The sequence below is a fragment of the Populus euphratica genome, unplaced genomic scaffold (genome assembly GCF_000495115.2).
Source record: "Populus euphratica unplaced genomic scaffold, PopEup_1.0 scaffold64.1, whole genome shotgun sequence".
In the NCBI taxonomy this organism is placed as follows: Eukaryota; Viridiplantae; Streptophyta; class Magnoliopsida; order Malpighiales; family Salicaceae; genus Populus; species Populus euphratica.
The window spans coordinates 952,868-979,113 of NW_011499923.1; the positions used below are offsets into that span (position 1 = coordinate 952,868).

Sequence of the window (26,246 nt, forward strand, 5' to 3'; positions counted from 1 at the left end):
CATAAAACAGGTGCACATGTAAAATGGACAGATCTACTGTTGTTTCAAAACTTCTGTGCAAACTAAAAGTAAATTGAATCTGAAATTGTCAGCATTTGTAAGGGTCCCAAAATAAGTTCTTATTTGTTATCAATTCCAGTCTTTAATTTGCACTGCACAAACTCAAAGCAGTAGCTTCTATTCTCTTTCTCTCTTTTTCAAACAAGCTGTAAATTCCATCTGTTTCCATCTTTCACTGACACCTGCTCCATTAAAAAGATAAACTATAGTGACGCGCATGAGTGCGTGCACACACACACACACAAAGGAATGACAGGACCCTGTGTAGGCATAGCCAAACAGTTTACGACATTATTTTTTTATCGCAATTGGAGCTCCATTTTCCCCAATCACATTTCAGAAGTGCTTGGTTATGAAAAGCAGCTGATGGAGCGCACACCCAAATCAGTGTTTTTCCCTGATTTGACAAAGGCTAAAATTTAATGTTTTTTTGGCGTTGAGGAAAGAAAGCACCATTGAGTCATCGACAACACATCTTAACAAAGCATTGTTCTCACCCAACTTTATCTCCACTGGTGCCTTTTGTTTTCATTTCTTTTTTCACATCAAAATCACAAAAAGCAATTGCTAAGGCAAACTGGCCACAACCTACCCAAAACAGATCGGGTAACATTAATTGATATTCACCATCAAATTATCTGATTTGCAGCCTTGTCCATGTATGCCAATTTGTTTGGGAAGGTTTATTCGCTTTAAAGCTGACCAGCACAAGAACCATTCTTTGCACTTCTTTGCACAGAACTGGATACAGAGTTCTGAGGCGTAGAAAAGGTGAAGAATTTATGCAAAGTCAAGCTGGTGATCCATCAAATGGGTGATAGAGAGGAACTGTTTTATTTAAAGATATTATAACCAGAAAACTGAGTTTAAGGATTCATTTCTATTATGTTCTGTTGTCTATAAAAAGCAATTACAAGGAAAAACTTAGGAGGCATGGATTCAGAAATCAACGACATATTAGGCTTTAAAGCTTTTCCCCGCCAGCTTGGTTAACATATCAACATTACACAGTCCAAGTCTCAATAATTAAGCCCTGACCCTTATCTTAGTTACTAAGTTCAAATTGTGACCTCAAAAAAAAAAAAGGGCGAAATGCAAGCATCCTGAGTATATAAATTCAGTGGAAGGTGTGATCACCTGATAAAAGAACAGAAAAAGGTGGTGGAAAAGTGAGGAAGGGTGGTGGGGGCTTCAAACTCGAGTAAAAAGACTACCAATAAACCAAATTTCTATTAATCATGGATGTTAACAGCAAGATGGAAATACTCCAAGCATTGTCACCGAAAAAGAGAGGGATTGCAAAATAGAAAATAGATAGTCAACTAACATGTCCATTGATCCGAGCAAGCACAATATGGTTATAGAAATACACATGAACCAGAGAAAAACGACTGCCAAGCAAATAGCCCCCAATAAAACAACCCCAGAATCAGTAGAAGCTAAATTAATCAATCGGACCATTACGATCAGAAGATGTATGAACAAAATCAATAACTTCACAGACTAATTTTCAATCATTAAGACCAAGATCTACAATCCAGAAATCCCTGCTCAATCTTGTGCATCTATTAGGAATATCAAGAGTAGATTTAACTGAAACCAAACCAACATAACAGACATATGTTGCAAGAATCTACCTTGAACCACTTCTGTCCCCCATTTTTTTCCTTTAAACACCCAAAACAAATCAACCACAATTGAAGCAAGTAACAATCTTTCATCCCCCTTTCTGTTCTTCTCCTCGTATTCTATTCTGGGTCTAGCATGAAATCCACAAACTTAACTAGTAGGTGGTTCAGTCAAATTAAATTTCCAATCATATTCACTACCCAGATACCCAAACAGCATAACAAACAATAAAGCTAAAAAATTTCTGTCGTCAACTTGAATACCAAAGAGAGCCAGAAGGAACCACTAACCTGTTGGAAGCTTTTCACAGTCTTGCCAATACTCTTTCTCACTTCAGGCAATTTCTTGGTTATTTTTTTCACCTTGTGTTTTTGGTGTTTTGTTTTTGTGGATTTTAGGGCTGCTAGATATTCTGGTTACTCTAGTAGCATCTTTTAGACAATTGCAGTTTGTTTGTTAATTAATAATTGCTTGGAAAATAAAAGGAGTTCATCGTATATTGGTTTTGTTTTTGGTAAACAAACACAGCCTCCAGATTTGAACCTTGCCTCGAAGATTGTGCTTAATTTTTAGTGTATGATTAAGGCCATTTGAATCACTTGATCCTTCATTTGATTATTTCATGTTCGATGCTCCACTTTATAAAATCAAAAGGCCAGTTGTCGGTACTAGGAAGAATACAAAAGTAAAATTCAAGGACAAATAATCAGGCTGCAAAGTTGAAGGAGAAGTGTTGCCCTGGAAGTTCCCGAACGCCAACAAAATAAGTCTCGTGTATAGATTTGGAGTCCCTCAGAGATTTGGATCAGTTGAGTTGCATTGAATATATGATAAATGCAATGTCTTGAGAAAAACGAGGAATGTGTGAAATGAATTTTTATTTTACATAATGAAATAAGGATGGGAGCAAGGGGGAGGAAAGAGGGGCATATATGATTGGCGTTTGATGAGTCCTACTTTAGCGTGGACGTGTCTTCGTTCTATTTATTTCTTTCTGTTTTTTTTTTATTATTATTGAAATGTGATGTGCATGTTAATTTATATATAATTTAACTAGTTTTAATGTATTTTAATTAATAATTAAATAAATTTTCAACCACCATCAATATTAATAATTACAAAGCTTAAATCTAAAACTATAGGGAGAATAAATTTATTAGTTTCAAATTTTATCACTAGATATCTTATTAGATGATTTATTTTAAGATATAATTTATATTATTTTTTAATATTTTTTTATTTTTTACAAGAGGTAGCTATGAAATAATCATTCAAACTTAAAATTTAAACTATTAAATAAAATTTTAAAATATAATTTATATTATTCTCTAACATATCTTTTTAAATGAAAGCTCTTTAAAATTAAAATTTACACAGATTAATATTAAATTATTTTTAATTTCTATCAAATAAATAAAAATAGTAAGATTTGAATTCGTAACTATTTGATCATCAAAGATTTAATACTATGTCAGATAATCATCTTCATCCAAAAACTTAAATTATTAAATGAGATATCCAGATATAATTTATATTATTCTTTAACAATAACTTGTTATTTAGATCTCAGGTGTGCTCTCCAATGATCATCAATTTAAATTTTATCATGATCCATTAAAAATGCATCTAGTTATTAACTTTAGAGTTCTATAAAATTTATAAAGTATATATAAACTGACCCAAATAACTACAATAATTTTCGAATAACTACAATAATTTTAAAAAATAAAAATAGAAAGATCGGTACCAATGCTACCTCTTTGCAGGGTTTGTATGCATCAAAATATATCTCTAGACCTCGAATAAAATTTATAAAAATAGATTTACACCCTGCAATTGACAATTAATATTAATGAACGAAAAAATCAAACAAGAAATCTTAGAAAAAAACATTCATCCCGTTTCCATTCACTTTACCAACTCGGCCATCATGACTACATGGTAATCTTGCTCCCTCAGTACTATCATTGTCAGTCTGCTAGCACATGGTGGACTGGCTGGTTGCAGGATGTGTTTTGGGGGCCGGCAAAAAGGTATTTTAGAATACCTCTTTTCGAAGTATATATGGATTCCTTCCTTCCCTTTGTGCCAGCCTCGAACCCATAACCTTTGGGATCGAGCGTGTTTAACTCGAACCAACAGGCTACAAGGAAGGCTGGCGTTGGCTCTTGATTCTTCTTTTTCATCTCTTTGTACTGTCTGGAGAACAGTTCATTAGCTTGAGCCTTCAATGAGTCCAACCTTGTCCGGCAAACAGTGCCTGCTTTCGAAATCAAGAACAATTATGTGAAAATAATGTATAATCCATTTTCAGCTATTTCTTTTCTGATAGATGATTCTCAGTTTATTGTTGACTCGAACTTGTTCACTTAAATTACAGAGTCCAAAAACATCTCTCCCTTCCTACACCTGCTGCAATCCTAATCTTAGCGCGAATTTTGGTTGGACTAGAAGTCATTTTTATAGAGTGGGAGTTTCTATATGAATTTGTGCAATGGTCTGATCGGATATATATTATTTTTTTAATTTAATGTGCTATCTTTTTTCTTTTTTTTGAGATAGTTTGGAATCATGTTCTAAACCATGTTTTTTAAAATTTTAAATTGAAAAAAAGTATATTCTTGAATCATTTTACTATGATGATATTAAAATTATTTTTAAAAAATAAAAAATATATATTATTTTGATATATTTTCAATAAAAAAATATTTTAAAAAATAACTAGTATTATACTCCCAGACACCCTCTTAATATATTTACTTATATTTTTTTATTAAAAAAATAAAAGTAAAAGTGGAACAATAAAAAAACTTATTTTGGAGCACCTCTTTTTATGATTTTATTTTTGTTTGTTTTTTTAAATATCATTTGATTATTCTTCACCAACCTTCATTCCTTGACTTCGAAAAGAAGCTATAACATGTAGTTTTGACAGCTCAATTGTGGATTCGAGTACGTGTATGATACTTGGCTAACTCTATCAAAGCTTTCCTCGGCAACTTTTATCCTTGGAGTATTATTTTTCTTCTTTTCATTTCATTGTAATATATAAAAAATACATAAAATTTATTTGACAGTCTAGGAAGGATTTAAAGAGAAAAGGTATTTTAGAATACCTCCATTTATCAATATAATTAAGTAATCAATGGCCTCCTTCATCGTCATCGTCATCGTCATCTACCAGCCTTTGAACCCTCGATGTAGGGCATGTGCATGACACAAGCCACCAAGCTACGAGGGTAGCTGGTGACGAGATTCTCATTTCAAATTATATAAACAAGAGAAAGAAAAAACAGTTGATTTTGTTTCAAGTTTTTAATAAATCATATTTTGTTCCGACGAAGCATTTCCATATTGATACTCTACTTGGCTTTAATCAAGAACAATGAATTGATTACTATCCTGTGAAAAAATAACTATAAAATTGAAAATTGACTATGATAAATTTACAATCTTGATAAAATAGAATTAAAGTAATTCGAGTTAAACAAGAATTAAAATTAAATAGTGATTATTATCTTGTGATTATTATTATTATTTGATTAAATGATGAAATTAAAAAGAAAAAAAATTAAAACAATAAAAAAATAAAGATTAAAATCAAAATCAAAATAATTATTTAATTGAACAGTGCAATTAAAAAGAAAAATCAATTCAATCAAAAAAATAATTAAAAAAATAAAGATCAAATTGTATAAAATAATATATTTCAAATTAAAATTAAAAAGTAAAATTAAAAACAAATAATTTTTTTAAGGAATAAAAAACAATAAAAAAATGATACCCAAATTAAAAAAAAAATAACAATAAAAAAATGATACCCAAATTAAAAAAATAATATATTTTAAATTAAAATTAAATGATAAAATTAAAAAAAATAATTCTTTTATAAAAAAGCTAAAAAGTAAAATTAAAAATTAAAATAATAATAACCTTAATGACAATATCCATAAATAAAAAGACAATTAAAATTTTGCATATCAACATTAATTTTGAGGGGATGAAAGAGAAAAACAAAGTGTTGTCAGCAATAAATGTAAATATGTTATTTTTATAAAAAAAAATAATATTATAATGATTTCAACAATACTATAAAAAGGAAATTTTTTTATATATTTATTAAAATATTAAATTATCTATCAAATAACCTAATAATAATGAAAAAACCGCATAAGTTTAAATTTTTTGAAATCTAAAACTCTAAATCAATATGTATTTCAATTTTAACATTGAATAATCTAATTTTGACGTTTATGAATATCCTGTGATAACAAATGATTTAAACTTGTTAAATTTTTATATTAATAAGAGCTTTCAATTTTGATTATATGTTATATGTTCTATTGCTTCGTCTAAAAACCATGGATTCTAATCTTCGACCACCTTTTAGTCTGCTTGTTGATGTCATATGTATGATACTTGGCTAGCTCTATCAAAGCTTTCCTCATCAATTTTTATTTTTTTATTTCTAAAATGATAATTAATTATGTGAAAAATATAAAAATATTCACAGCAATAATGGTCATAGGATGGCATAAATCCAATGGACATCTTAGTGAGAGTCTCCTTCTTCATCTATCCTTGTAAGCTTGTTTCTTCTCATTTCATTATAATATCTCAAAAATACTTGAGAAATTAAAAAAAATAAAAAGGTATTTTAGAATACCTGTGTTGATCAATAATTTGATTAGTTTATATCCCTCATCATCATCATCATCTACCAGCCTTTGAACCCTTGTTGTGTGGGATGTGAATGACACAAGCCACTGAGCTACGAGGGCAGCTGGTGCCTGTTTTTCAAATCATATAAACAAGATAAAGTTTTTGAATTGGTATTTTGTTCCAACAAAGAAATTCCATGGTATGCTTGCTTTCAAAATCAAGAACAATGAATTAATTCATATAATATGAATTTTCAGTTCATTATTGAGGAAGAAGTATGCAAGTAAATTTACCTAAATTGAAAATTTTTAAATTATTATCTAAAAATAAATTTAAATCATATTCGTGTAGCTAGTATTTAACACCAAACTCATTTACTTTATATGTTTTTCAATTCAAGCATTGGATCTATACCTAACACCAATCACACGACTTGGCATCCATTAGACATGGTGATGAGGTTTAATGTTGACCTTATAGGTATTAAATCTATTCTAGAGTTTGATTTGGTTTAGAACTTGAGTTGTTAGGACACTTATTCAACCCATAGATCACTAAGCCAACATGGGGTTATTATTTTTGTTAAAAAATAAAAAAATATCATTTTAATTTTTTTAATATCTTGATTTTGACTCTACTAAATTTAAATTAATTTATTTAAGTCAAGAGCCAACATATTAGTCATTCGAGTTTAAATAAATCAAATCAAAAAATAATTTGAAATATAATATGATGTAAGTTAAGCTTCAAATCACAAAGTAAATTGACCTCACAGAGTTTAATAAATAATAATTAAATTAATTAGGTTTTACCAAATTACTAAAAACTCAATCAATTTAAAGTCGGTTTTTTTACATGGCTATAACTGTGTTTTAATTAAAATATAATTTGTAGTTGCTTGGTAATGAAAAAATAATTTATTATTCGTGGATCCTATATGATTTTTACATCAGAAAGGTAGATAATAAAAAGCAAAAAAATTCTATTTTCAACGTATTATATATATTAATTGCACTGTTCACTAAATAATACAATTAACATGAACAATCTTTGCACTGCTCACTTAAAAAATAATGAACAGTGCAATTGTTTTTTTTAAGTGTGTTAATTTTTTTAAAAAAAATTAATTTAGATTGAATTAAATTTATACAATTAACATGAACAATCTTTGCACTGTTCACTTAACAAATAATGAACAGTGCAATTTTTTTTTTAAGAGTGTTAATTTTTTTTAAAAAAATTAATTTAGATTGAATTAAATTCACTCGACTGTAATATTAATTTTATATCTGATAATATTTTATCTAATTTTATTACACACTCAAAAAATTATAAAAGCTATAGTTTTTATCGGATGAATTTTATACATAATGGAATTATAAATAATTTAATGGAATAATAAAAAAATATTTTATATAAAGTATTAGTTATTTCATGATATAATAGGAGTAATTAATTCTACAATATTTAAATTTAAAATCATCAATATTAATATATATTTTTTTAAATTATTTTATAACCTCACTTTCAAAAGTATTTTTAATTAAACACAATAAACTATTTTTTTTAACTTAATTTCAACCACAATTTTCACTAAACATCTATTTTTTAAAACCAATCTTAATAAAATATATTTTTTATAAAATAATTTTTTTTTAAATCATAATTACAATAGCTACGATACCAAAGATTCACTTAACCGGTTAATGTTTGGTATGCTCAATAAAAAAAATCCATCCTGGATGATGCCCAGAGTTTTTCCGCATCAATTCATCAAGCCGAGCCGGTTTAACAACCAAGTTGGAAATTGTAATTTATAAATAAACCATTTATTGATGATGGTGTTTATTCCTCTGTTACCGTTGAGATTTGAATTTCAAAACTCTCCACACCAAACGCCATCTCGGTCTCTCCATCCTTGAAAAAAAAACATCTGTTCTAACCCTAATTTGACGGTGGCTTATTGATTAGCGATTTATTTGTTTGTTTATCAGAATCAATAAAGAGATGAAGCAGTCTCATCAGGTCTCAGTAGCATCAAAATCATCGGTGAGGAAGCCACTGAAAGACTTACCAAATGACAATGGAAGATTCTTGAAATCTGTGAACCCCAAGAAAATATCAATGCCAGCCAAGGAAATCGGTGATAAACAAAGTGTTGTTAGGGTTCAACAACAACAACAAGATGATGACTGTCTCGATCGGCTCTTGCTTGTCCATTCTGATCTCTCGTCTCTCACTCGCCAGGTACTTCTCCATTTAAGACGAAATCTTCCATTTACTACATTTTGTTTATGGAGAAAGTTTTGGTTTTTAATTGGTTCTGATGAAACTCGGAGAGAATTCAAATTTCTTGATTAATGGGATGATTTTGATCTGTCTAGTGTTTTCTTTATTTTGTCAAGTATATATGTAACCCAATAAAGAAATTTTTTATTCTGAAACCAAGAAGCTTCAATAAGCTTAGTGCGATTTTACCATATGATAGTTGAGGCAGGTTTTAGGGAAAGCATTAAAGGATGAAGGGTGCACTTTTTTTCAACCGTGAACCTCGGAAGAGGAGGATTGGAGCATGTGTTTTATATATCTTGTGCGTTTCAGCCAGCTCCAAGCAAATCCTTACGCATCACCAAGGAGGGTTTTAGTTAAATCTTATTGGTAGTTTAATTAATTCGGTTACACACTGTAGTGGGGTATGTTTTGGTTACACTTAGTTTGCTGATTTCAATTGCTAGCTTCTTCACTTTAGAGATGTGTCAGTTTATTTTCAGCAGGTATTATTGAACATGTTCAATGTGGTACTGTATCTGTAAGCTGCAATGCTGAAGGAATTCGACAGGATTGATTAGTGGCGGGTTGTTTTAGATACTTTAGTGATTGATTGCCAATTGTTACTGACATGATGTCATCCTTCGAGAATTGAGATAGAGTTCTTATTCTCATGTTGTTTCATAATTTTAAGATTTACTCTGTGTTTGTGTGTAATTTGTTTTGCATTTTGGCTTAGGATATATAACATCCTCTCTTGTGAACATATTTTAGTTTCATGTTTAATTTGTAGATGTCTCATGCATTATTAATCTATCAAATTACAGATAGATGAACTTGTTGCGCAAGCATTTAAATTGAAGGCCACAAGCAAAGAGGGACGACAAGAAATTGAATCGTTTATTCATGTCGTGTCCAATATGCTTTCTTCTTTAAAGGTTACTAATCTACCATTTTCTTTCTCCGTATTTTACATCCCTTGCATACACTGTTGTGCAAATGATATAGGTATCATGTTCAATTATTGCAGCCATGGGTCCCTAGGTTTCAGAAGGTTCTTTCCAGTCATATTGCGGAGCCTGAAAATCAATTACCGCATAAAACTGTTTCTGAAATAAATGAAGATGGAAGCTTTGAAGATGACAGCCCAGAAAAAACCAACATGGATTCGCTAATCTCTCCTTCTCCCCTTGTATCCTGGCGAGCTGGCTGCAATGTTGAGAGAGGTAGGCAACTATTTCTGCTAACACCCCTTCCTATGCCAAAAACACTATCTTCCAGATGTCAAGACTTGCCTAAATCACTATTTGAAAAGATTTCCTTAAATCCTGCTGTTGAGCCACCATCAACTTCTAATATTTTTGGAGATGGAAATGAAGATTTGCTTGAAGACATGGCTACAAAACCGATCACAAGTAAGCCTTCTGATCCTGTTGCAACTGAAGGAAAACTTGAGTGTCTTTCTTCCCCTATGTTTTCAAAACAAAACCACTTTGTTGCTATGACCCCATGCTTAAACATGTCTCCTCCAAAATCTTGTGTGTTGCTCAAACCCATCTCTCAGTCCTCTCATAAAGGCAATTATAGGTTCCGGAAGTCCACGCCGTTTCCTGTTGGAATTCATTCACACATTTCTGAATCCTCTGGCAGTGAAGGTTCTGAGGATCTGACTTTGAAGTACCCAGAGCTCTTAGGGATACAACGAGCTTATAAATCTAGAATGGGAATTAAAGATCTAGAGTCATCTCCAAACTGGTCCTTTTCTCCTCCTAAAACTTGTGTTGTTTTGGAGCCACCAGTTGAGAAATCATTGGACATCCATCTTGTTGATCACCACTTGAAAGTCCATGCTCCTGTTTTGAATCAGCAAACGAATTCGACTCTTTCAAAAGAATGTAATGTTCAAGGAGATTGTCATCAAATCAAGAAACCTTGCAATGGAGGTATCCATTCATTTTCATAATGTTCTTTGTCAACTCTGATAGTATGTCGAACACTTCCATAATCAAAGTTCCTCTTTTCCAACAGGACCTGTATGTGGCGTCTCAAAGCTAATAATAGAAAGCACTCCTTTATGGAAGGAGCCTGAAAGCACAATAAGGACAGGGAAGCGTCCTGGTGAGAATACGCTGAAGAAGGAACTTTGGACAAAATTTGAAGCAGCATCTACATATGGGCTCCGTTTGAATGCTTCTGCATTCCAAGGGACTGCACAAAAAGGATTTCTTGACATGCTTGATGAAGCTTCCTGTGACGAGGGTAAGTCTAACTGCTGATGGTTTTGAGAAAACAAATATTTTATATGATGCAAAGTTTTGACGAGTGAATCTTGTTGGTATGGTATAGTTGTTCTTGTTGTATGGTATAGTTGTTTAGATGGCCATTATCTTTTGTATACTTCCCAAAAACATTTACTTTGAAGCATTCCTTTGAGTATCTTTGCAATATGAATGGAGTTATTCCAGTGAAGAACGTTGCAAGTGCAAATGCTGGTTGAAGGCGATCTGTGCTTTTGGAATACAAAGCCTAAGGAGTAGATGGTATTGCCACAGGCTACAATTCCAGAGCTCGTTGGTTCACTTTTACTGTACTATCTAAAATGTAGAGAATAAGCCCTGGGAGATTATAAAATTTCCATTATACTAAAGACATGGTCAGTACTGTAATTGCTGATTAATATGAGTTTGCACTGAAAAAGTCTAAACCTTTTTCATCCCTTTTATTTTTGGCTAGTTAGTGGTTAACTGTATTATTTTTTGCATAGGATTAAAATTATATAGATGACAATGTCCTCACATTAGGGCAGATCGGAGAGCTTTATGCGGTTCACTTGTTGGTAGTTTTAACATTTGATGAGGAGAAGTAGTTGTGTTGCAGTTATTGTCTTTTAAATATTTTTTTATTTAAAAATATATTCAAATAAATTTTTATTTATTTTTAAAAATTATTTTTGATATCAATATATTAAAATAATCTGAAAATACTATATAAATATTAATTTAAATAAATAATTTTTTAAAATATTTTTGAAATGCAAAAACAAACAGTCTTTTAGCGATACAAAAAATATTACCGAGTCTTATTTATAAAACTTGAAGGTTGAAGGTTTATTTGTTTTTATGTTTTAAAAGTGTTCTAGAAAAAATATAAAAATTTATTTTTTTATTTTTTTTGCTTTAAATTTATTTTTTTATGTTTTTAAATCATGTGTTGATATCAAAATTAATTTTTTAAAAAAATTAATATATTTTTAAATAAAAAATATTTTAAAAATAATCATTACCACAATCTTAAACACTCTTTAAGGCAAGATTATGTCTTTATAATAAAACTAGAAATATAGACTTATTAATATTTTTAATTAAAAATATATCGAGATAATATTTTTTTAAAAAAAATTTAATATCAATATATTAAAAAAATCAAAAATCAAAAATTAATTTAAGACAAATAAAAAAATTATATATATATATATATTAAATATCTAAAACGAAAAAAAAAAAACTAATTCCAATAGCTTTATTTTCACATAAAGATATTTGAATAAATTGCAACTAGTAATTATTAACATTTTCATATTTAAACAACTGTTTTTTTAATTGAAATAAGAAGGGTATAAAAGGTATTTTAGAATACCTCCTTTTAATTATCATATTTCTTCTGTTTCCTCTTGCTTCCTCTCTACCAGCCCTCGAACTCATGAACTGAGCATTAGTCAACTCATGCCACCAGATCACATGTGAGGCCAGTGATCGCTGTTTCCTTTAAAATATATTTAACATGTGACAACAGTTGTTAATTGATGACGTGTCAGTGATCGCTGTTTTCCTTTAAAATGTATTTAACATGTGACAACAGCTGTTAACATTGATGACGTGTCAGTGACATTGTAACTGCCTTTTTTATATTTTGGAAATGTTATCCGGAAAGGAGGGCGTGGCCAAAAAAAGGCGTTCCACTTACTTTGGAATTGTAAGAAGGGTTTGTTTGGAAGCGTGTAAAAGTAGTTTTTTATTAGTATTAAAATATTTTTTATTTTTAATATTAATATATAAAAATGATTAAAAAATATACGTAAAAAATTAATCCAAAACTAAAAAAACTTAGAATATTTCAAAAACACAATTGGATAAGAATGACAAATTGTTGAGATGGATTGCTGCGTCAATCCAGATTAGACCAAACTCGTCATGTCCCGTCTGACTTCCCGAACCCCAACCCTTGTTTGAAGTTACCTCAAAAGTTCCGTATCGAAATTCATTCGCTTTGTCTGTGCAAAGACTAATATGGTTTATTTATTCAGACAAAACACGTGATGAGAGAAGGATGTTCTTGTAAACGAGTCTTGCTCTCAGAATTAAATTGGAGATGGTAGAAGTGGACAGGCCCAAACAAACAAAGGTCGTTCACCTCGCCGGAGAGCATGGATGCTATTCATGGTATCCTAGCTATTGATTAATCTGTGGCAACTCTGTATCTTATGCTCCTATTCATGGCGGGGAACAAACCATTCACAGAGGTGCAAGAAAGCCTCTGACAAACAACAGCATTGTAAAAAGTCGACAACTAAATTGATAAGCTTGTTCTATACAGCAAGATTTCGCATTGTAAGTTGCGGTCAGAAATAGCAGTTTGATTCAACATGTAGTTAAGGAATAGAACCTTTACATACAGTTAAACAAAAAAATCATACTGGAATGGAAACGTCTTCAAATCTGTCAATAAAATCTTCACACTCGGGGATCATTTTGCCTGCTCTCCATTGGACTGAGGCCCGCAAGGACTTGCACCCCCACGAATCCGTTTCTGCAGATGCTCCAAGCTAGCTACTCGCTGCAAGGAAGGTGCTCGCCCCATCTTGTTCCCTGATGCTCCTGCTGCTGGTACAGGATTTGGCTGCACATTTTCAACTGAAGATATATCAGACAACACATTGTTGCCTCTGGGCCTGGAGTCATGAGTTGTTTTAGGATTGTTTGGAGCTTGATAAAAGTGATGCTTTGGGTCATCCTGTACAGGAACAGCAGCATCTGCTGCTGTGTCAGAGGGGCTTCCATCAAATGATGGCCTAATCATTGTGGATATATCAGGCATGGCAGGGAACATGGTGTTCAACCCAGTAAATCTTTTGACTGTCTCTTCAGCCATCTTCACCTGGATATACATGCAATCACCAAATGGAAAAAAAAAAAAAAAAAAAAAACACGTCAGTCTTCTGCCTCCCATTGTACACCAAAATCTCTCCCCTTTGTATGTACTTACATGCCAGTGCATGTCGCTAGAATCACTAGATTTTGTTCTCTTGATATAGTGATTGTAGTTTCACTACACATGCACTTGCATGTATTTAGCTGGGTAGTGGAGGTGAAAGCCTTGCCATTGCTATGTAGAAATCTTGTCGTATACTCTTAAGTTTAAAGACAAAACAGTTAAATGAGTTACCTTCGCTCTCAGTGTTTCAACATCAGCTTTTAAAACTCTGTTGTCAACAGCTGACTCATTGTACTTCTGACTTATGTCAGTGAGGCGCTTCAGTAGAGATGAATTTTCAACCCTCAATTGAGCAACCTGAAAAGAAAAATGTTTAGGATATCTGTAGAAGAGGAAAAACAAAAAGGCAAGCAGGCAGTTAAAAGAACCAGACCTGTGTCTCAAGCTCAGTCAAATGGGCCTGCTTTCTACTTCTTGATCGTCGAGCTGACTCTCTATTTGAAAGCATTCTGGAAAGAAAAAAAAAAAAAACCGTATGATTCCGTGGAAGGGAATGGAACCAATTGCAGAAAAATCAGAAGAATATAAACTGATCCACCAGTGTCCACAAATTAAAAAAAAAAAAAACGTGCTCAAGTTTCTGGTGTCATCATCAAATATGCTACCAGCTGTTTTCCATTAAGCAATTTGTTCTTGCACACATGCCTGTGTTTCAGTTGGCTGTCTCTTTGATGAATCTAATCCTAAATGCATGAGATAGAGTTCAAAAACTTACAGTAAACTGATGTTTTATGAACTGTTATCTGAAATTTAAATGGAAAATGCTTGTTCCGCATAAACTGACTAAACACTCTTAATCTCTCTCTGGCATACCAATCTCACATTGCAGGACCAGTCTGGTAACAAAACAAAACAATTGCTATCCACTAAAAGTTGCATCTGGAACATGTGGTCTTGCGGTGAAAGTGTTTATTACATATCAGATGGTAGAAGCATGAATTTCCCAATTTATAAAGAATAATTTATATTTCAATCTACAAGCAGCAAACCTATAATACTAACAATCAGAGAAGCATAGAAGTAGTTACCTCCTTACACGCTTTGCATCAGTAGGGTGCATATTCTCAGTTAATTCAGTTTCTGCTTCATTTTCATCATCCTCTGAAAGTTCTCTGGATGATACACTGGTTGTTGGCTTCACAGTAACTGCAGATTTCCTTTGCATGGAAGGTAAGGAGGGAGTTCCAAGAGGCTCATTAGCATCTTTATCTTGGGATCTCAGTAAATCATATCCAGCTCCTGCATAGGTAATTAAAAAGGGAAATAACTAAAAGAGCAACAGTACAAGTGCTTTATGAGAGTATGCAAAACCTTACACCAACTCGGTGGAGAGGTCCGCTGCGGGTGAAAGAGAAAAGAACATGTTTAGGATTTAGGATTAGGCAACATATGCTGATCATAGCATCAAAATGCAAACATATCAATTATGGCTAGATGAGTCAAGTTTTGCCATATTTTTGGCCAGGGAACAATGCAAGACTGTTCAGAACACCTTTTCAAATTTCCTACTTGGAGCTACTAACATTTTTGTCAAATGAACTGATAACATTAATTTTTTCATCAAAGAAGCCTTAGTTAGGCATATGGGGAAATGACCTTCTAATTTCCTTCTCTTATGTGTAAGTTCATCATGTCACTTGGATTTCAGGTTCCTGATTTCTTCATCAAAGAAGCCTTAGTTAGGAATATGGGGAAATGACCTTCTAATTTCCTTCTCTTATGTGTAAGTTCATCATATCACTTGGATTTCAGGTTCCTGAAGCCAGATTCCCTTATATGCTGGTAGCCTGTCACTACCTTCTTCCAAGAAGCAATGGCTTAACACTGGTTTTTAAAGCATTCTCATCTAGTTTGAGACCAGATAAGGGAATGACAAGACAGTGGATCATCGAGCAAAAGCCCCTTTCAAGGTAATACTAGATTGCAGTAACCCTTTCCTACATAAGATTCTTTAAAAATTCTTTCTGAGGTTATTTTAGAACTCCTTTTTCTATGGTGCGCAGGAATCCCATTTCCCTTGTTAACATGGGCTACATCACTAGACTTCTGTGATTGATTTATATGCTAAATGAATCTGGCAGTCCAGAAAAATAAGTTGGCATGCTAAGTTTGTTTATCCATTCTGAGTTGTTTATCCCTATCAAAATGACTCGGCTCTTGTAGCTTTTAAACCACCATGTCTAATCTCTCTAATAATTTCTTGTTATATTGAAAGCAGACGTTTCCCAGAAAGGTATAGGTATATGTACATTTGAACAACAACATGCAAAGAAATGGCAAATAAAGGAAGTTGAACCTTTAGAAGGAGCATGAGATCCCAAATGTGAAGTATTTGAAGCCTGTGATCCACTTTCAGCTGTGGCAGGAGAATCTAGAGGCTTTACAAATGATGCCTATTGACAAGAGCAACATATTCAATTAACCATGATAAACCTTTTTAAATATTTACAGTAACCGAAAATAACTAAAGAATAAAGAACGCAAAATTGTATGGATGTTTTGCATTTGCTTTATCCAAACATAGCATTACATAACAAATTAACATAAGCTAACTAGCACTTAACCCTTATTATTCACAAAACACCATTTAGGTTCTGTTGCTTCAAAAAATTTTAGTTCCACCATTCCAAATTAGTTTCCAAGCTAAAGTTCCTAACTTGGGACCTCCACCATTCCCAAAAAAAAGTGGCTTTAACAATCCCTTTGCAATCAATAATTCAGGCAATGATTCTGACAATTCAATTGGTTAAAATGATTTGTGGACTTCCTGTCTCCCTCTCGCTGAAGCATAAAATAGACCTTACTACCTAGCTTCAACAATAACTTTTGTTCTAATGTTTCATACCCATGGAAACCTAATGTTCAAGTAATTTCAAAAGTGCTAACCTCCTCGTTCCCAGTGAATTCCTTGCTTCAGTTTTAGTCAAGCATCAGGCAGCATTTCCCTACTACAGCTGATGCCTGCTGTGGCCCTGGCCATTCTTTCATCTCTATGGACAATTTCCTTTTATGGAAGAAGTTGCTTTCCTTAACAGACCCCACAAAGGCACAAACCTTATAGCCAACTCCATGTGGAATCTCCACATTCAACTTGACAAAGCAACAAGTTAAAAGAAAGTTATTGGGAGCTTGGAACACCACCACCCACCCGATAAAAAAGAATTGATAAATCATGTTTGGTTGACACAAAATGGCAGCAAAGTAGGGGGAGAAATAGACCTAACTGCCAACCATGAGGCACCCATGTAAACCAAATTCTTCACTCAATCTGAAACCAAAACAGCTATTGAACTCCTCTAGGAAAAAAAAGAACTAAATCCAGCTAACTTTTCCATTTCCAATGAACTAAGAACAAAAACACCCATAAATTTACTTCTTTTTAGCTTTCTTCAATTCTCTCAGAAATGAAAGGAAAAACAAATCTATCAGCTGGTTAACTAATTAAACTAATGTTTCCATTACCAAGAAACTAAAACAACATGGTAAGAACTTGAAAACACACCAAAAAAAAAATCCAAACTTTACTCCCTTTCCCAATTTTTTCTCACTAGTCAAACACGACCACCAAGGAAAAAAAGAATACCTACAAGATCCAATCTTTTTTCTTTTCTTTAACTTGCTAAGCAACAAACTAAAAATCCCACATGAAAAATCACACAAAAAACATATAAATACATAAATATACACGTATATTCTCAATTTAAATTAAAAGAAGTTTACCCGAGTCAAAGCAACAGCAGCGCAAGCTAAATTGAGTTTACTCTTCAAAAACGTATGATAATCGTCAGATTCCACCGGAATAATCGCAGGAGCACCAAAGGAGGAAGCAGCAGTGGCACAAGTCCCATTACTAAAGGAACACTTACTTGTAGCGTTGTTATTACTATTACCATGATCTTTGATTTGAACAACGTCAGTTTTATCAGCAGAAGAATTAGAAGAAGCGTTGTCATCAAGGGTTGCAGCAGAGGCTTCTTGAAGGAATCTTTCGAAAGCCCATTCAGACTCAGACCGGTTCATTTTGGACAAGTCTTCAGGTGGTGGTGGTGACCAAAAATGCTCAGTAATGTTATCCTCCACTGAAAATACCCTCTCCATGTATGTTCTAGTTTAAACTAGCCTGTAGATGTTTATAATGTTGTCTTGAATAGAATAAGATTAGGTGGAGGTGATGTGGGTCTGAGGTGGTAACGGATAAAATGGAGTTTTACTAATGATTTTCCCACCTTTCTTTTCGTTTGTTGCTGGCTTCATTTTTGGGGGAGGGGGTCCATCTTATATTTTATTATTATTTGTGGCAATGTGGAGGAGCCATCCATGTAGTTCTACGAGGCAAGTGGGGAGAAATATCCACTACTTGCACGATGCAGAAAATCAATCATGTTTATGGTCCCTCCTCCCTCCTACTACAACTAGGAGAAGAAGATGTATGATCACCATTTGTGCATATCCATTTTGATGAGGGTTTTTTTTAAAAAAAAAGAATTGATGGTGGAGATTTTGATCTTTTCTGCTCTATTCAAATTGATCTAGTGATATATTTCTCTAGTTGATTTGTGTTTGTTGATCAAGTATGATTCTTGTGATATTTTTGGTTTTCTTCTGCTAAAAACTAAAATCTCAAAGTGTGAATATTTTTTTTTTATCTTTTATTAAATCTAAATTTGGAAAATCATAAATATAACAATCGCTTGATTTTAATCATTTCCATTAAAAATAAAATTATTTTATATATAGGTATACTTTAATATGTTAGCTCCAAATGATAAGTGGATTTTAAAAAATGTTAGAAAAAATCTTGTTAATGCACCATTTTCAGAAAAAAAATCTATGGTGCTCAAGCTATGAATACTTATTTTATATAAAAAAAGAATAAAAAGAAAAAAATCATATCTAGTCTCACAAAAAATGATAAGAATTTTCTCTCCTATTAAAAAATTAATTTTATTTCTTTTTTCTCTTTATGTGTATAAGCAGCATGAAATTTCTCTTACTCTTCATCAAACAACAATTAATACTAGGATGAGAGAAACACTTTATATTATTAACCTTGAAAAATAAACATTGAAATATTCTTGGGAAAAAATCATTGATCTTTCAACAATTTGAATCTACAAATTCTTCTTCTTCTTCTTTAAATATCTTATAAATATCTATTTTATTCCTTTGAAAACATCTTGAATGGATATAACAAGTCCACCTTGGGAAAAGTGGAAATTATGGAAAAGATTGGAATAAAAAAAAAAACCTTCCATGGAAATCAAATAAGGATATTCTAAACCCTTTTTGGTAACTTTTTTCACACTATTATTTGACATTCCCCCCCAAAAAAAAGAATCTCTAGCGAAAATAATCATTTTTTAATATAATAAAACCTTTCATATAATAGTTGTTTATTGCTATAATCTTGGAGTAAAAAAAAAACATAGAAGAGCATACAGACATAAAAAGATCACTCCTAATCATCGGCCAGGAGTAATTTGACTAGCAAAAAAAAAAAAAGGTCTTGGTTGAAGACGCATAGGATCATCGGAGAGACGACTTTTTCTCCCAAATTCCGGTGGCTGCCATTGGACGGCTCTTCTTGGGGGATGCGGGGGCTCCATTTGTGGATAAATACTGAATCTGAATTATGGCGGGCCATGGTATCTCTTGGGCCCGCAACCTTTTTGATTAATTTTCCTTGAAGGCAATGCAAGGATGTGTTTGGCTACATCGTTGGACCTGGCATTGCTGTTGCCATCAATGTTTATGCCATCAACAAAGCTTGTAGAAAGGTCAAAAATCGGCTTGGATTCGCCCCAGTGAGAAGCTGCTTTTGATTACTTAAAAATAAAACAATAAAAAATGAGCAATATGGAGTTCTAACTGCTAACTAAGCTTTCAGACAATATCTTTGTTTTTGTTTCTGTCTTCGTTCTCCACGTTGGAAGCAGTCAGGATAACGATAAATTTATCGGAAGAACGATGTTAAATTAGTTTTCTGAGCTTTTTTATCCACAGGAGAGATGAACCCCAGATGCAGGAGGACCTGATCATCCAACCAATGCAGTTAATTGAGAAACTCATTTGAATAAGATATTAGAATAAATTAGCATATGATTTTTAAGCACTAATCATAGCATAATCTAGACGTGATAAGCTTAGCGAATCACTAAAAGGGCATGAAAATAGGACTTTGAAATTACAAAAAAAGCTAGGGGGAATGAAAAGAATATAGTTTTAAGTTTTTTTTTTTTTTTTTTTTTGTATTTTGACTTTTTCTTTTGTTTGGTTATTGATTTTTTTATTTTTAATTTTGTTCTTGTAATATGTGTTTACTAGTACTTCTAAAGTTTATAATTTATTTTAATTTATTTTTTATATAGTTATTATGAAATTAAAAAAATATTTTAGTATCATGATATATGATATATTTAAAAAAATAGTTAAATAAAAAATAATTTTAGAAAAAAATTAAGTTATTAAACTCTAAAAAGACAATGACTCAATTTACGAGTTTCACAGAGTAATTTTTGATACCTCAGTTCATATGTTTAGCATTGTAACTTTTTTTTAATTGAATTTAATTATATAATTATTTATTTTTTTTAAAAGTTATATTATATTTTTATTAATTATCAAAATTATTTTTAAATCTATAAAATTTATTTATTTATTTTAGATCAGCTTTCACACAATTTAATAGAAAGTTTGGGTTGAATAAGGAGCTTGGTTAGCAAGTTTTAAAATTAAACTAATTGATCAAAATTAATAACAATATCACAAAATTTATCATACTTTTAACATTCTTTTTTAAGTTTAAGAAAAATAAGGTCTAACTTGTAAAGTAGCAAGAGCAAAATGAACTAATATATTTTATGGTTGGAAATGATCTGGCCAGTTTTGCCATATTCATATTATAAGGTATCTTCACTTATTAACATTATCTGAAAAAACTTAACGTGGATAGAAAAAGTTTTTGTAAAATAGCACATGCAGCCTATTAAAAAAAAAGTGATATTTTAAGATGCCGTAAATGAAAAAAAAAACAGTATTTCAGGAAATTATTTTCAAATCATATCAAATTAAACTATTTTGCCAAAAAAAAAACTTTAAACGGTAGTATTTTACCATTTTTTTAAAAAAAATCATATTTAAAGCTATAAATTAGCTTTGCCCACAACCCTAAGCGAACACCTAAATCAAAGGGCATAATCTATTAAAACTGAATAGAGGATTTTCCTTTCTAGTTGATTTCTTCCATTTCTATCTGTCAATATGATGCATGTATCTTTATTACAAGTTTCGTATCAATTTAACATTAGTGTACCTTTTTTATTTCACAAGCTTATAAGTAACTAAATTTTTGTCTTCTGGATTAGATTAAGTTTTTTTTTTTAAAAAAAATATAATGATATTGCTAACATGGTTTTTTTTTTAAAAAAAAAGAATTCAATTATGAACAAAAAATCTAACGTATATTGTTTTATATCTTTTTATTTTAATATTGAGATGATTATTTGTTGAATAGATTCGGCCAGATCTTAGTTACCGGTCTACCTGAATTATAAAACTGTAATAACGTTATAGAAAAAAAATCTAATTCTCAATCAACTAAATATTGAATAATAATAATAACAATAACAATAATATTCCATATAAAAAAATAACTCATGCCAACTCAAGTAAAAATTAAAAAAAAATCATAAAACTTAATTCTGAACAAACTCATTATTGAATGAGAAAATTAAAAAAAAAAAATAATAACTAGAGTCAATTTCAGTTAATCTACCATACTTGTATCTTTGATCATGACATTAAAATACCTTTATAGGAGGCAAATCAATAAAAAAAAAAAATAAAGATCCATTCCAACAAACTATATGTTAAAGAGTGAAGTTGAAATTTTTTTTTTAAAAAAAATAAAAAAACAACTTGAATTAAGTGGGGTTAAGCTTTTAAATTTAGGATTTAACTTATAAAACCAAGATTACTTTATAGAAAACAAATAAAAAAATTATAAAAATTATTTTTTAATTAATTTAATATTAAAAAATAAAATTAAAAAAAAACTCAAAACAATTACAAAAAATAATAAAAAGGAAAAAGATCAAAATTTACATAAGAGAAATTCGAGAAGCAAAGCAAGAAAATCGAGGTGAAGAGAGGAAAAAAAGAGGAAGGAAAGAGAAAAAGAGCAGGTCATTGGAGACACACATCCTCTATTTAATCACGTGCCACTTAAAATTGAATAGCTTACCAAAATAATTCAAGAGACACCTCACAAGACCTTCTTAGGGGAGCGAAGGAGGCTGCACGTGCCTCCACAATGCAATAACTTTCCTCACATGCTGGTGCATGAACTATATGGGCCACATTACTCTTTGCTTGTTTAATTTTGTCCATATTTTTGTTTTAGTTTTAGATTTGATCCTTCAAGGATTAATTGTTTTAAATCAATAAAATTAAATCTTATTCTGCAAAACCAAAACCAAACAAAAGTTATGAATATTTGTTTAATATTCAAATTTGGTCTCTAAAATTCTAATTGTTTCAAATCAATAAAAATTTATTTAATTTTATCAAACCAAATATCAACTGAGCTACAAATTTTTTTTCTTGGCAACGTGAGATCCCCATGCCCAGATAGCTAAAAACAAACCAGCAAGTATAATTTCAAATAAACTTTCTGGTAAAGGAAAAAAATCAAGAAAAAAGGAGAGTCAATTGTATGTTTGGGAGTATGGGTTGTGGTTGGCCCTTTGAAAACTGTTTAAAGCATGGGCTTGTTCATGGAGACATTCCTTAAAAGAAGGCAAGGTTGGACAATCGTTGGTTGAGTGTTCATTTGTTTCACAGATTTGACACACAATGTTTTCAACAGATTTTAATTAACCACTCTTTTTCAATTCTAGTGCCTCGACTTTTCTAGCTAAAGATGCAAACTTGGCTTGAAGGTCATGATCTTCCCTAAGGTTGTACATACCTCCACTAGATGTATGAGGTTGAGTTTTACTCGGTGCCTCATATGTACCCGCAGTGTCCCAATTTTAAGCATTTTCAGCTAACAAGTCTAAGTACTCCATTGCTTCATCAGGGTCTTTATCTTCAAAAGTTCCATTGCACATCAATTCAACCATTTGCCTATCTTTAGGTGTTAACCCTTCATAGAAATGTGAAACCAATCTCCATGTTTCAAAACCATGATGAGGGCAAGTACTAAGCAAATCTCGATACCTATCCCAACATTGGTAAAATGTTTCTCCTGGTTTTTGAGTGAAAGTGGTGATTTGTCTCTTGAAAGAGTTTGTTCTATGAGATGGGAAAAACTTCTTTAAAAACTGTTGTTGCATTTCATCCCAAGCACGAATGGATCCTGGTCTTAAATTTTGTAGCCATGTTTTAGCTTTATCTTTTAATGAAAAAGAAAAAAGCTTTAATCTAATGGTGTTCATGCTACAATTTAAATTATTATATGTGTTGCAGACCTCTTCAAATTCCCTTAAATGCAAGTATGGATTTTCCAATTCCAAGCCATGAAATGAAGGTAAAAGTTGAATAATGCCTGGCTTAAAATTAAAATGAGATGCATCGGGAGGAAAAACTATGCATGATGGTGCACTTGTTCTTGTGGGATTCATGTGGTCTCTAAGTGTTCTAGCACGGTTATTCTCATTTTGAAGTGATTGATTATCTTCTTCGGCCATATTTTCTGAAAATGATGAGGATACCCTACAAAGTCTACCACTTGATGTACGTGACCACACTCTCATGCACGTGTAGGAATAAAATAAAAAAAAAAAGAAGAAAGAAAAAGAAAGAAGAAAAAAGCAAAAGAAGAAGAAACAAAAGAAAAGAAACAAAGTTATATCCAAGAAAGTGAAAAAAATAAAATAAAATAACTACTATAATTTATACAAAAACTTACCTCCCCGGCAACGGCGCCAAAAACTTGACACGACGAAAAGATTGATGTCTTCTCCCAAGTGCAGGAGTATCGAAGTAATAAATAACCCGGCAAGACCGGGGTCGAACCACAGGGAGGTTAATTGTACAAATTATAAACAACAATTATAAACAATAATTATAAACAACAACAATAGAAGCAATAATAATACTAATAATAGTAGTAGTAGTAGTAGTAATAGTAATAATAATAATAATAATAACAACAATAATAATAATAACAATAATAATAATAATAATAATAATAAAGAAAAAGAAAGAGAAGAAGAAGAAGAAGAAGATGATGAGAACTTTGAGATGGAATATTAATGTAAGGATTAAACAATAATAATAACAAATGTCAAGGTTAGAGATTCCACTAATGGTATGTCAAACAAGTATAATATAAACTCTTATTATTCAATTGGAAACCACACATAAAGGAGGTTCCAATGAGATTATAAATTGTTAACATAATTACATTAGTCATCTTATTCGATTAATGCTAATACTTGTAAATCTCGTCAAGCATTCATGATTATAACTTATGTTAACAACAAATCAAGTTCCTTTCATAGCTCAGGTGTCGGTTATACCATACATTATGGGCTATGAAAGTGCCAAGCATTTGTTGTACCAAGTGTTATACAACATAAATCAAGATTAATCATTTAACAAGCAAAGTATTAAAGAGTGAACAAGATAACAAATATAAAACATGTTAGTATCAAACATTAAAGTCCATATTAAGTTTACATTATACTTATTCTCACACCATTAGTGTAACCTTTTCACCTTGACATAATTAACTTAGCTAGACATAATGAAAGAAAGCAAAATAGATAAACAAAATAAGAACATAAAAGTTAACTAAGTAAAGGAAAGGAAATGAAAGGCATAAACTTAATATCTAACTAAGTAAAAGAAAGGAAATGAAAGGCATAAACTTAATATTAATGAAAGCAAAGCATAAACATTACAAAAAATACAAAGAAAGAAAGGAAGAGAATGATCTTGATCCGGAAACCAAGATGCCTAAATACATGGCATATGCCTCCTTTTATAGGCCAAAATTGGGAACTATTGATTTGATGACTAATTGATAAGTGGGTGGCCAACTTTTGACTTGGTGACAATCCTTATCTTCTCTTGTCTACCCAAAACGTCATTGATAACGTCCAAATTGGAGCCAGTTGTAAACATGAAAGTTGTAGGCAATTGTCTCAGCTTTCTTGTGTAAACAATTCAGCTCATTTGGACTTCTAGAACTTCAGATATGACCAAAATACCGAACAGTGCTCGAGCTGGAAGATAGATTCGGGCTTCTTTGTTGTTCCTACAATATGGACTTGATAATGGCCTTTTTAGATCTTGGGCTCCATATGAAAGTTGTAGGCCTATGTCTTACCTTTCCATCCATATAAATTGGACCTAAATCTGAGATCTGTAGCTCCAGATATGACCCAATTACCGAACAGTGTTCCGGTTTGGATTGCACCGACATCTCTTTTCTAAGTTTGGCCATCTCTTTATCCTTGCAATTTAAGTTCTTCAAGTCATCAATCAATCCTTTCATTTATGTGATAGGCCTGCATTAAAAATAGACATTTACCACAAATTATAGGTATCTTATATTATTAGATATATTATTATAAAACATGCTTTAGTTAAGGAGTTATTGATACTTCAAGTGCAAAATGATGATATAAAACCATGACAAAAATGCACTTTTAAGTACTAATCACAAATCATATCAGATGTTTCTCTTCATGGGTGACTAAAGGATGGTTGTCAAATGAATACTTTTTTTTAATTATCTGTTCCAATCCAAAGAAAAGCTTAAAAAGCATGGAAAAAAGAGGGAATCATTCAAAATCTGCAGCAATTGTTTGTAATAAGAAATCTCAACAAAGAAAAAAACATAAAAAAGTAAGCAGCGTAAGGAAAATAGAGCACCTGTAGAAATAAACTCCAATTTCTCCGATGAAATCTCAACCAATTATTTGTTTTGCAAAAGATAATAGAGAAGGAAAGCAGGGGCGAGCTGCTCGTCTTAGGAAATTAGGGTAGAGACTAATTAATGAGTTGTTCAACTTTCGTTTTACTGCTAGCGAATCAAAGGAAAGTATGTGTGTGTGTGTGTGTCTATATGCCGGGTCTTGCCCGGGTCACATGTCGACCCACTAGGTTGATCGGGTTTTTGCGCAAGTGACACGACTAAAACATTATTGTCTTCTCCCAAGTGCAAGAGTGTCGAAGGAATAAATAACTCGGCAAGACCGGGGTCGAACCATAAGGAGGTTAATTGTACAAATTATAAATAACAATAATAAAACAACAATAATAACAACAATAACAACAACAATAATAACAATAATAATAATAATAATAATAATAATAATAATAATAATAATAATAATAATAATAAT

General features: G+C 31.5%; 2 protein-coding genes across 4 annotated transcripts; one reads left to right on the plus strand and one right to left on the minus strand.

Annotated features, from left to right (window-relative positions):
• The first annotated feature begins 8,156 nt into the window (after nt 1-8,156).
• On the plus strand, nt 8,157-11,335 carry LOC105135412 (uncharacterized). Of its 2 annotated transcripts, XM_011040275.1 has the most exons (5): nt 8,157-8,598; nt 9,447-9,557; nt 9,650-10,562; nt 10,648-10,878; nt 10,988-11,335. In XM_011040275.1, exons 1-5 carry the CDS (start codon nt 8,359-8,361, stop codon nt 10,993-10,995), a joined length of 1,503 nt encoding a protein of 500 aa, XP_011038577.1. In that variant the 5' UTR covers nt 8,157-8,358; the 3' UTR covers nt 10,996-11,335. The 2 variants fall into 2 exon arrangements, with proteins under 2 accessions (XP_011038577.1, XP_011038576.1); XM_011040274.1 differs by having other exon boundaries at nt 10,648-11,335.
• Nucleotides 11,336-13,168: 1,833 nt separating this feature from the next.
• On the minus strand, nt 13,169-18,147 carry LOC105135413 (light-inducible protein CPRF2-like). 2 transcript variants are annotated; one of them, XM_011040276.1, is made up of 6 exons: nt 17,611-18,147; nt 16,187-16,283; nt 14,916-15,129; nt 14,264-14,354; nt 14,062-14,187; nt 13,169-13,773 (listed from the first exon to the last, which is right to left on the minus strand). In XM_011040276.1, the coding sequence occupies exons 1-6, from the start codon at nt 17,986-17,988 to the stop codon at nt 13,363-13,365; spliced, it is 1,317 nt and encodes a 438-aa protein (XP_011038578.1). In that variant the 5' UTR covers nt 17,989-18,147; the 3' UTR covers nt 13,169-13,362. The 2 variants fall into 2 exon arrangements, with proteins under 2 accessions (XP_011038578.1, XP_011038579.1); XM_011040277.1 differs by having other exon boundaries at nt 14,264-14,339; nt 14,919-15,129; nt 17,611-18,146.
• Nucleotides 18,148-26,246: the final 8,099 nt, after the last annotated feature.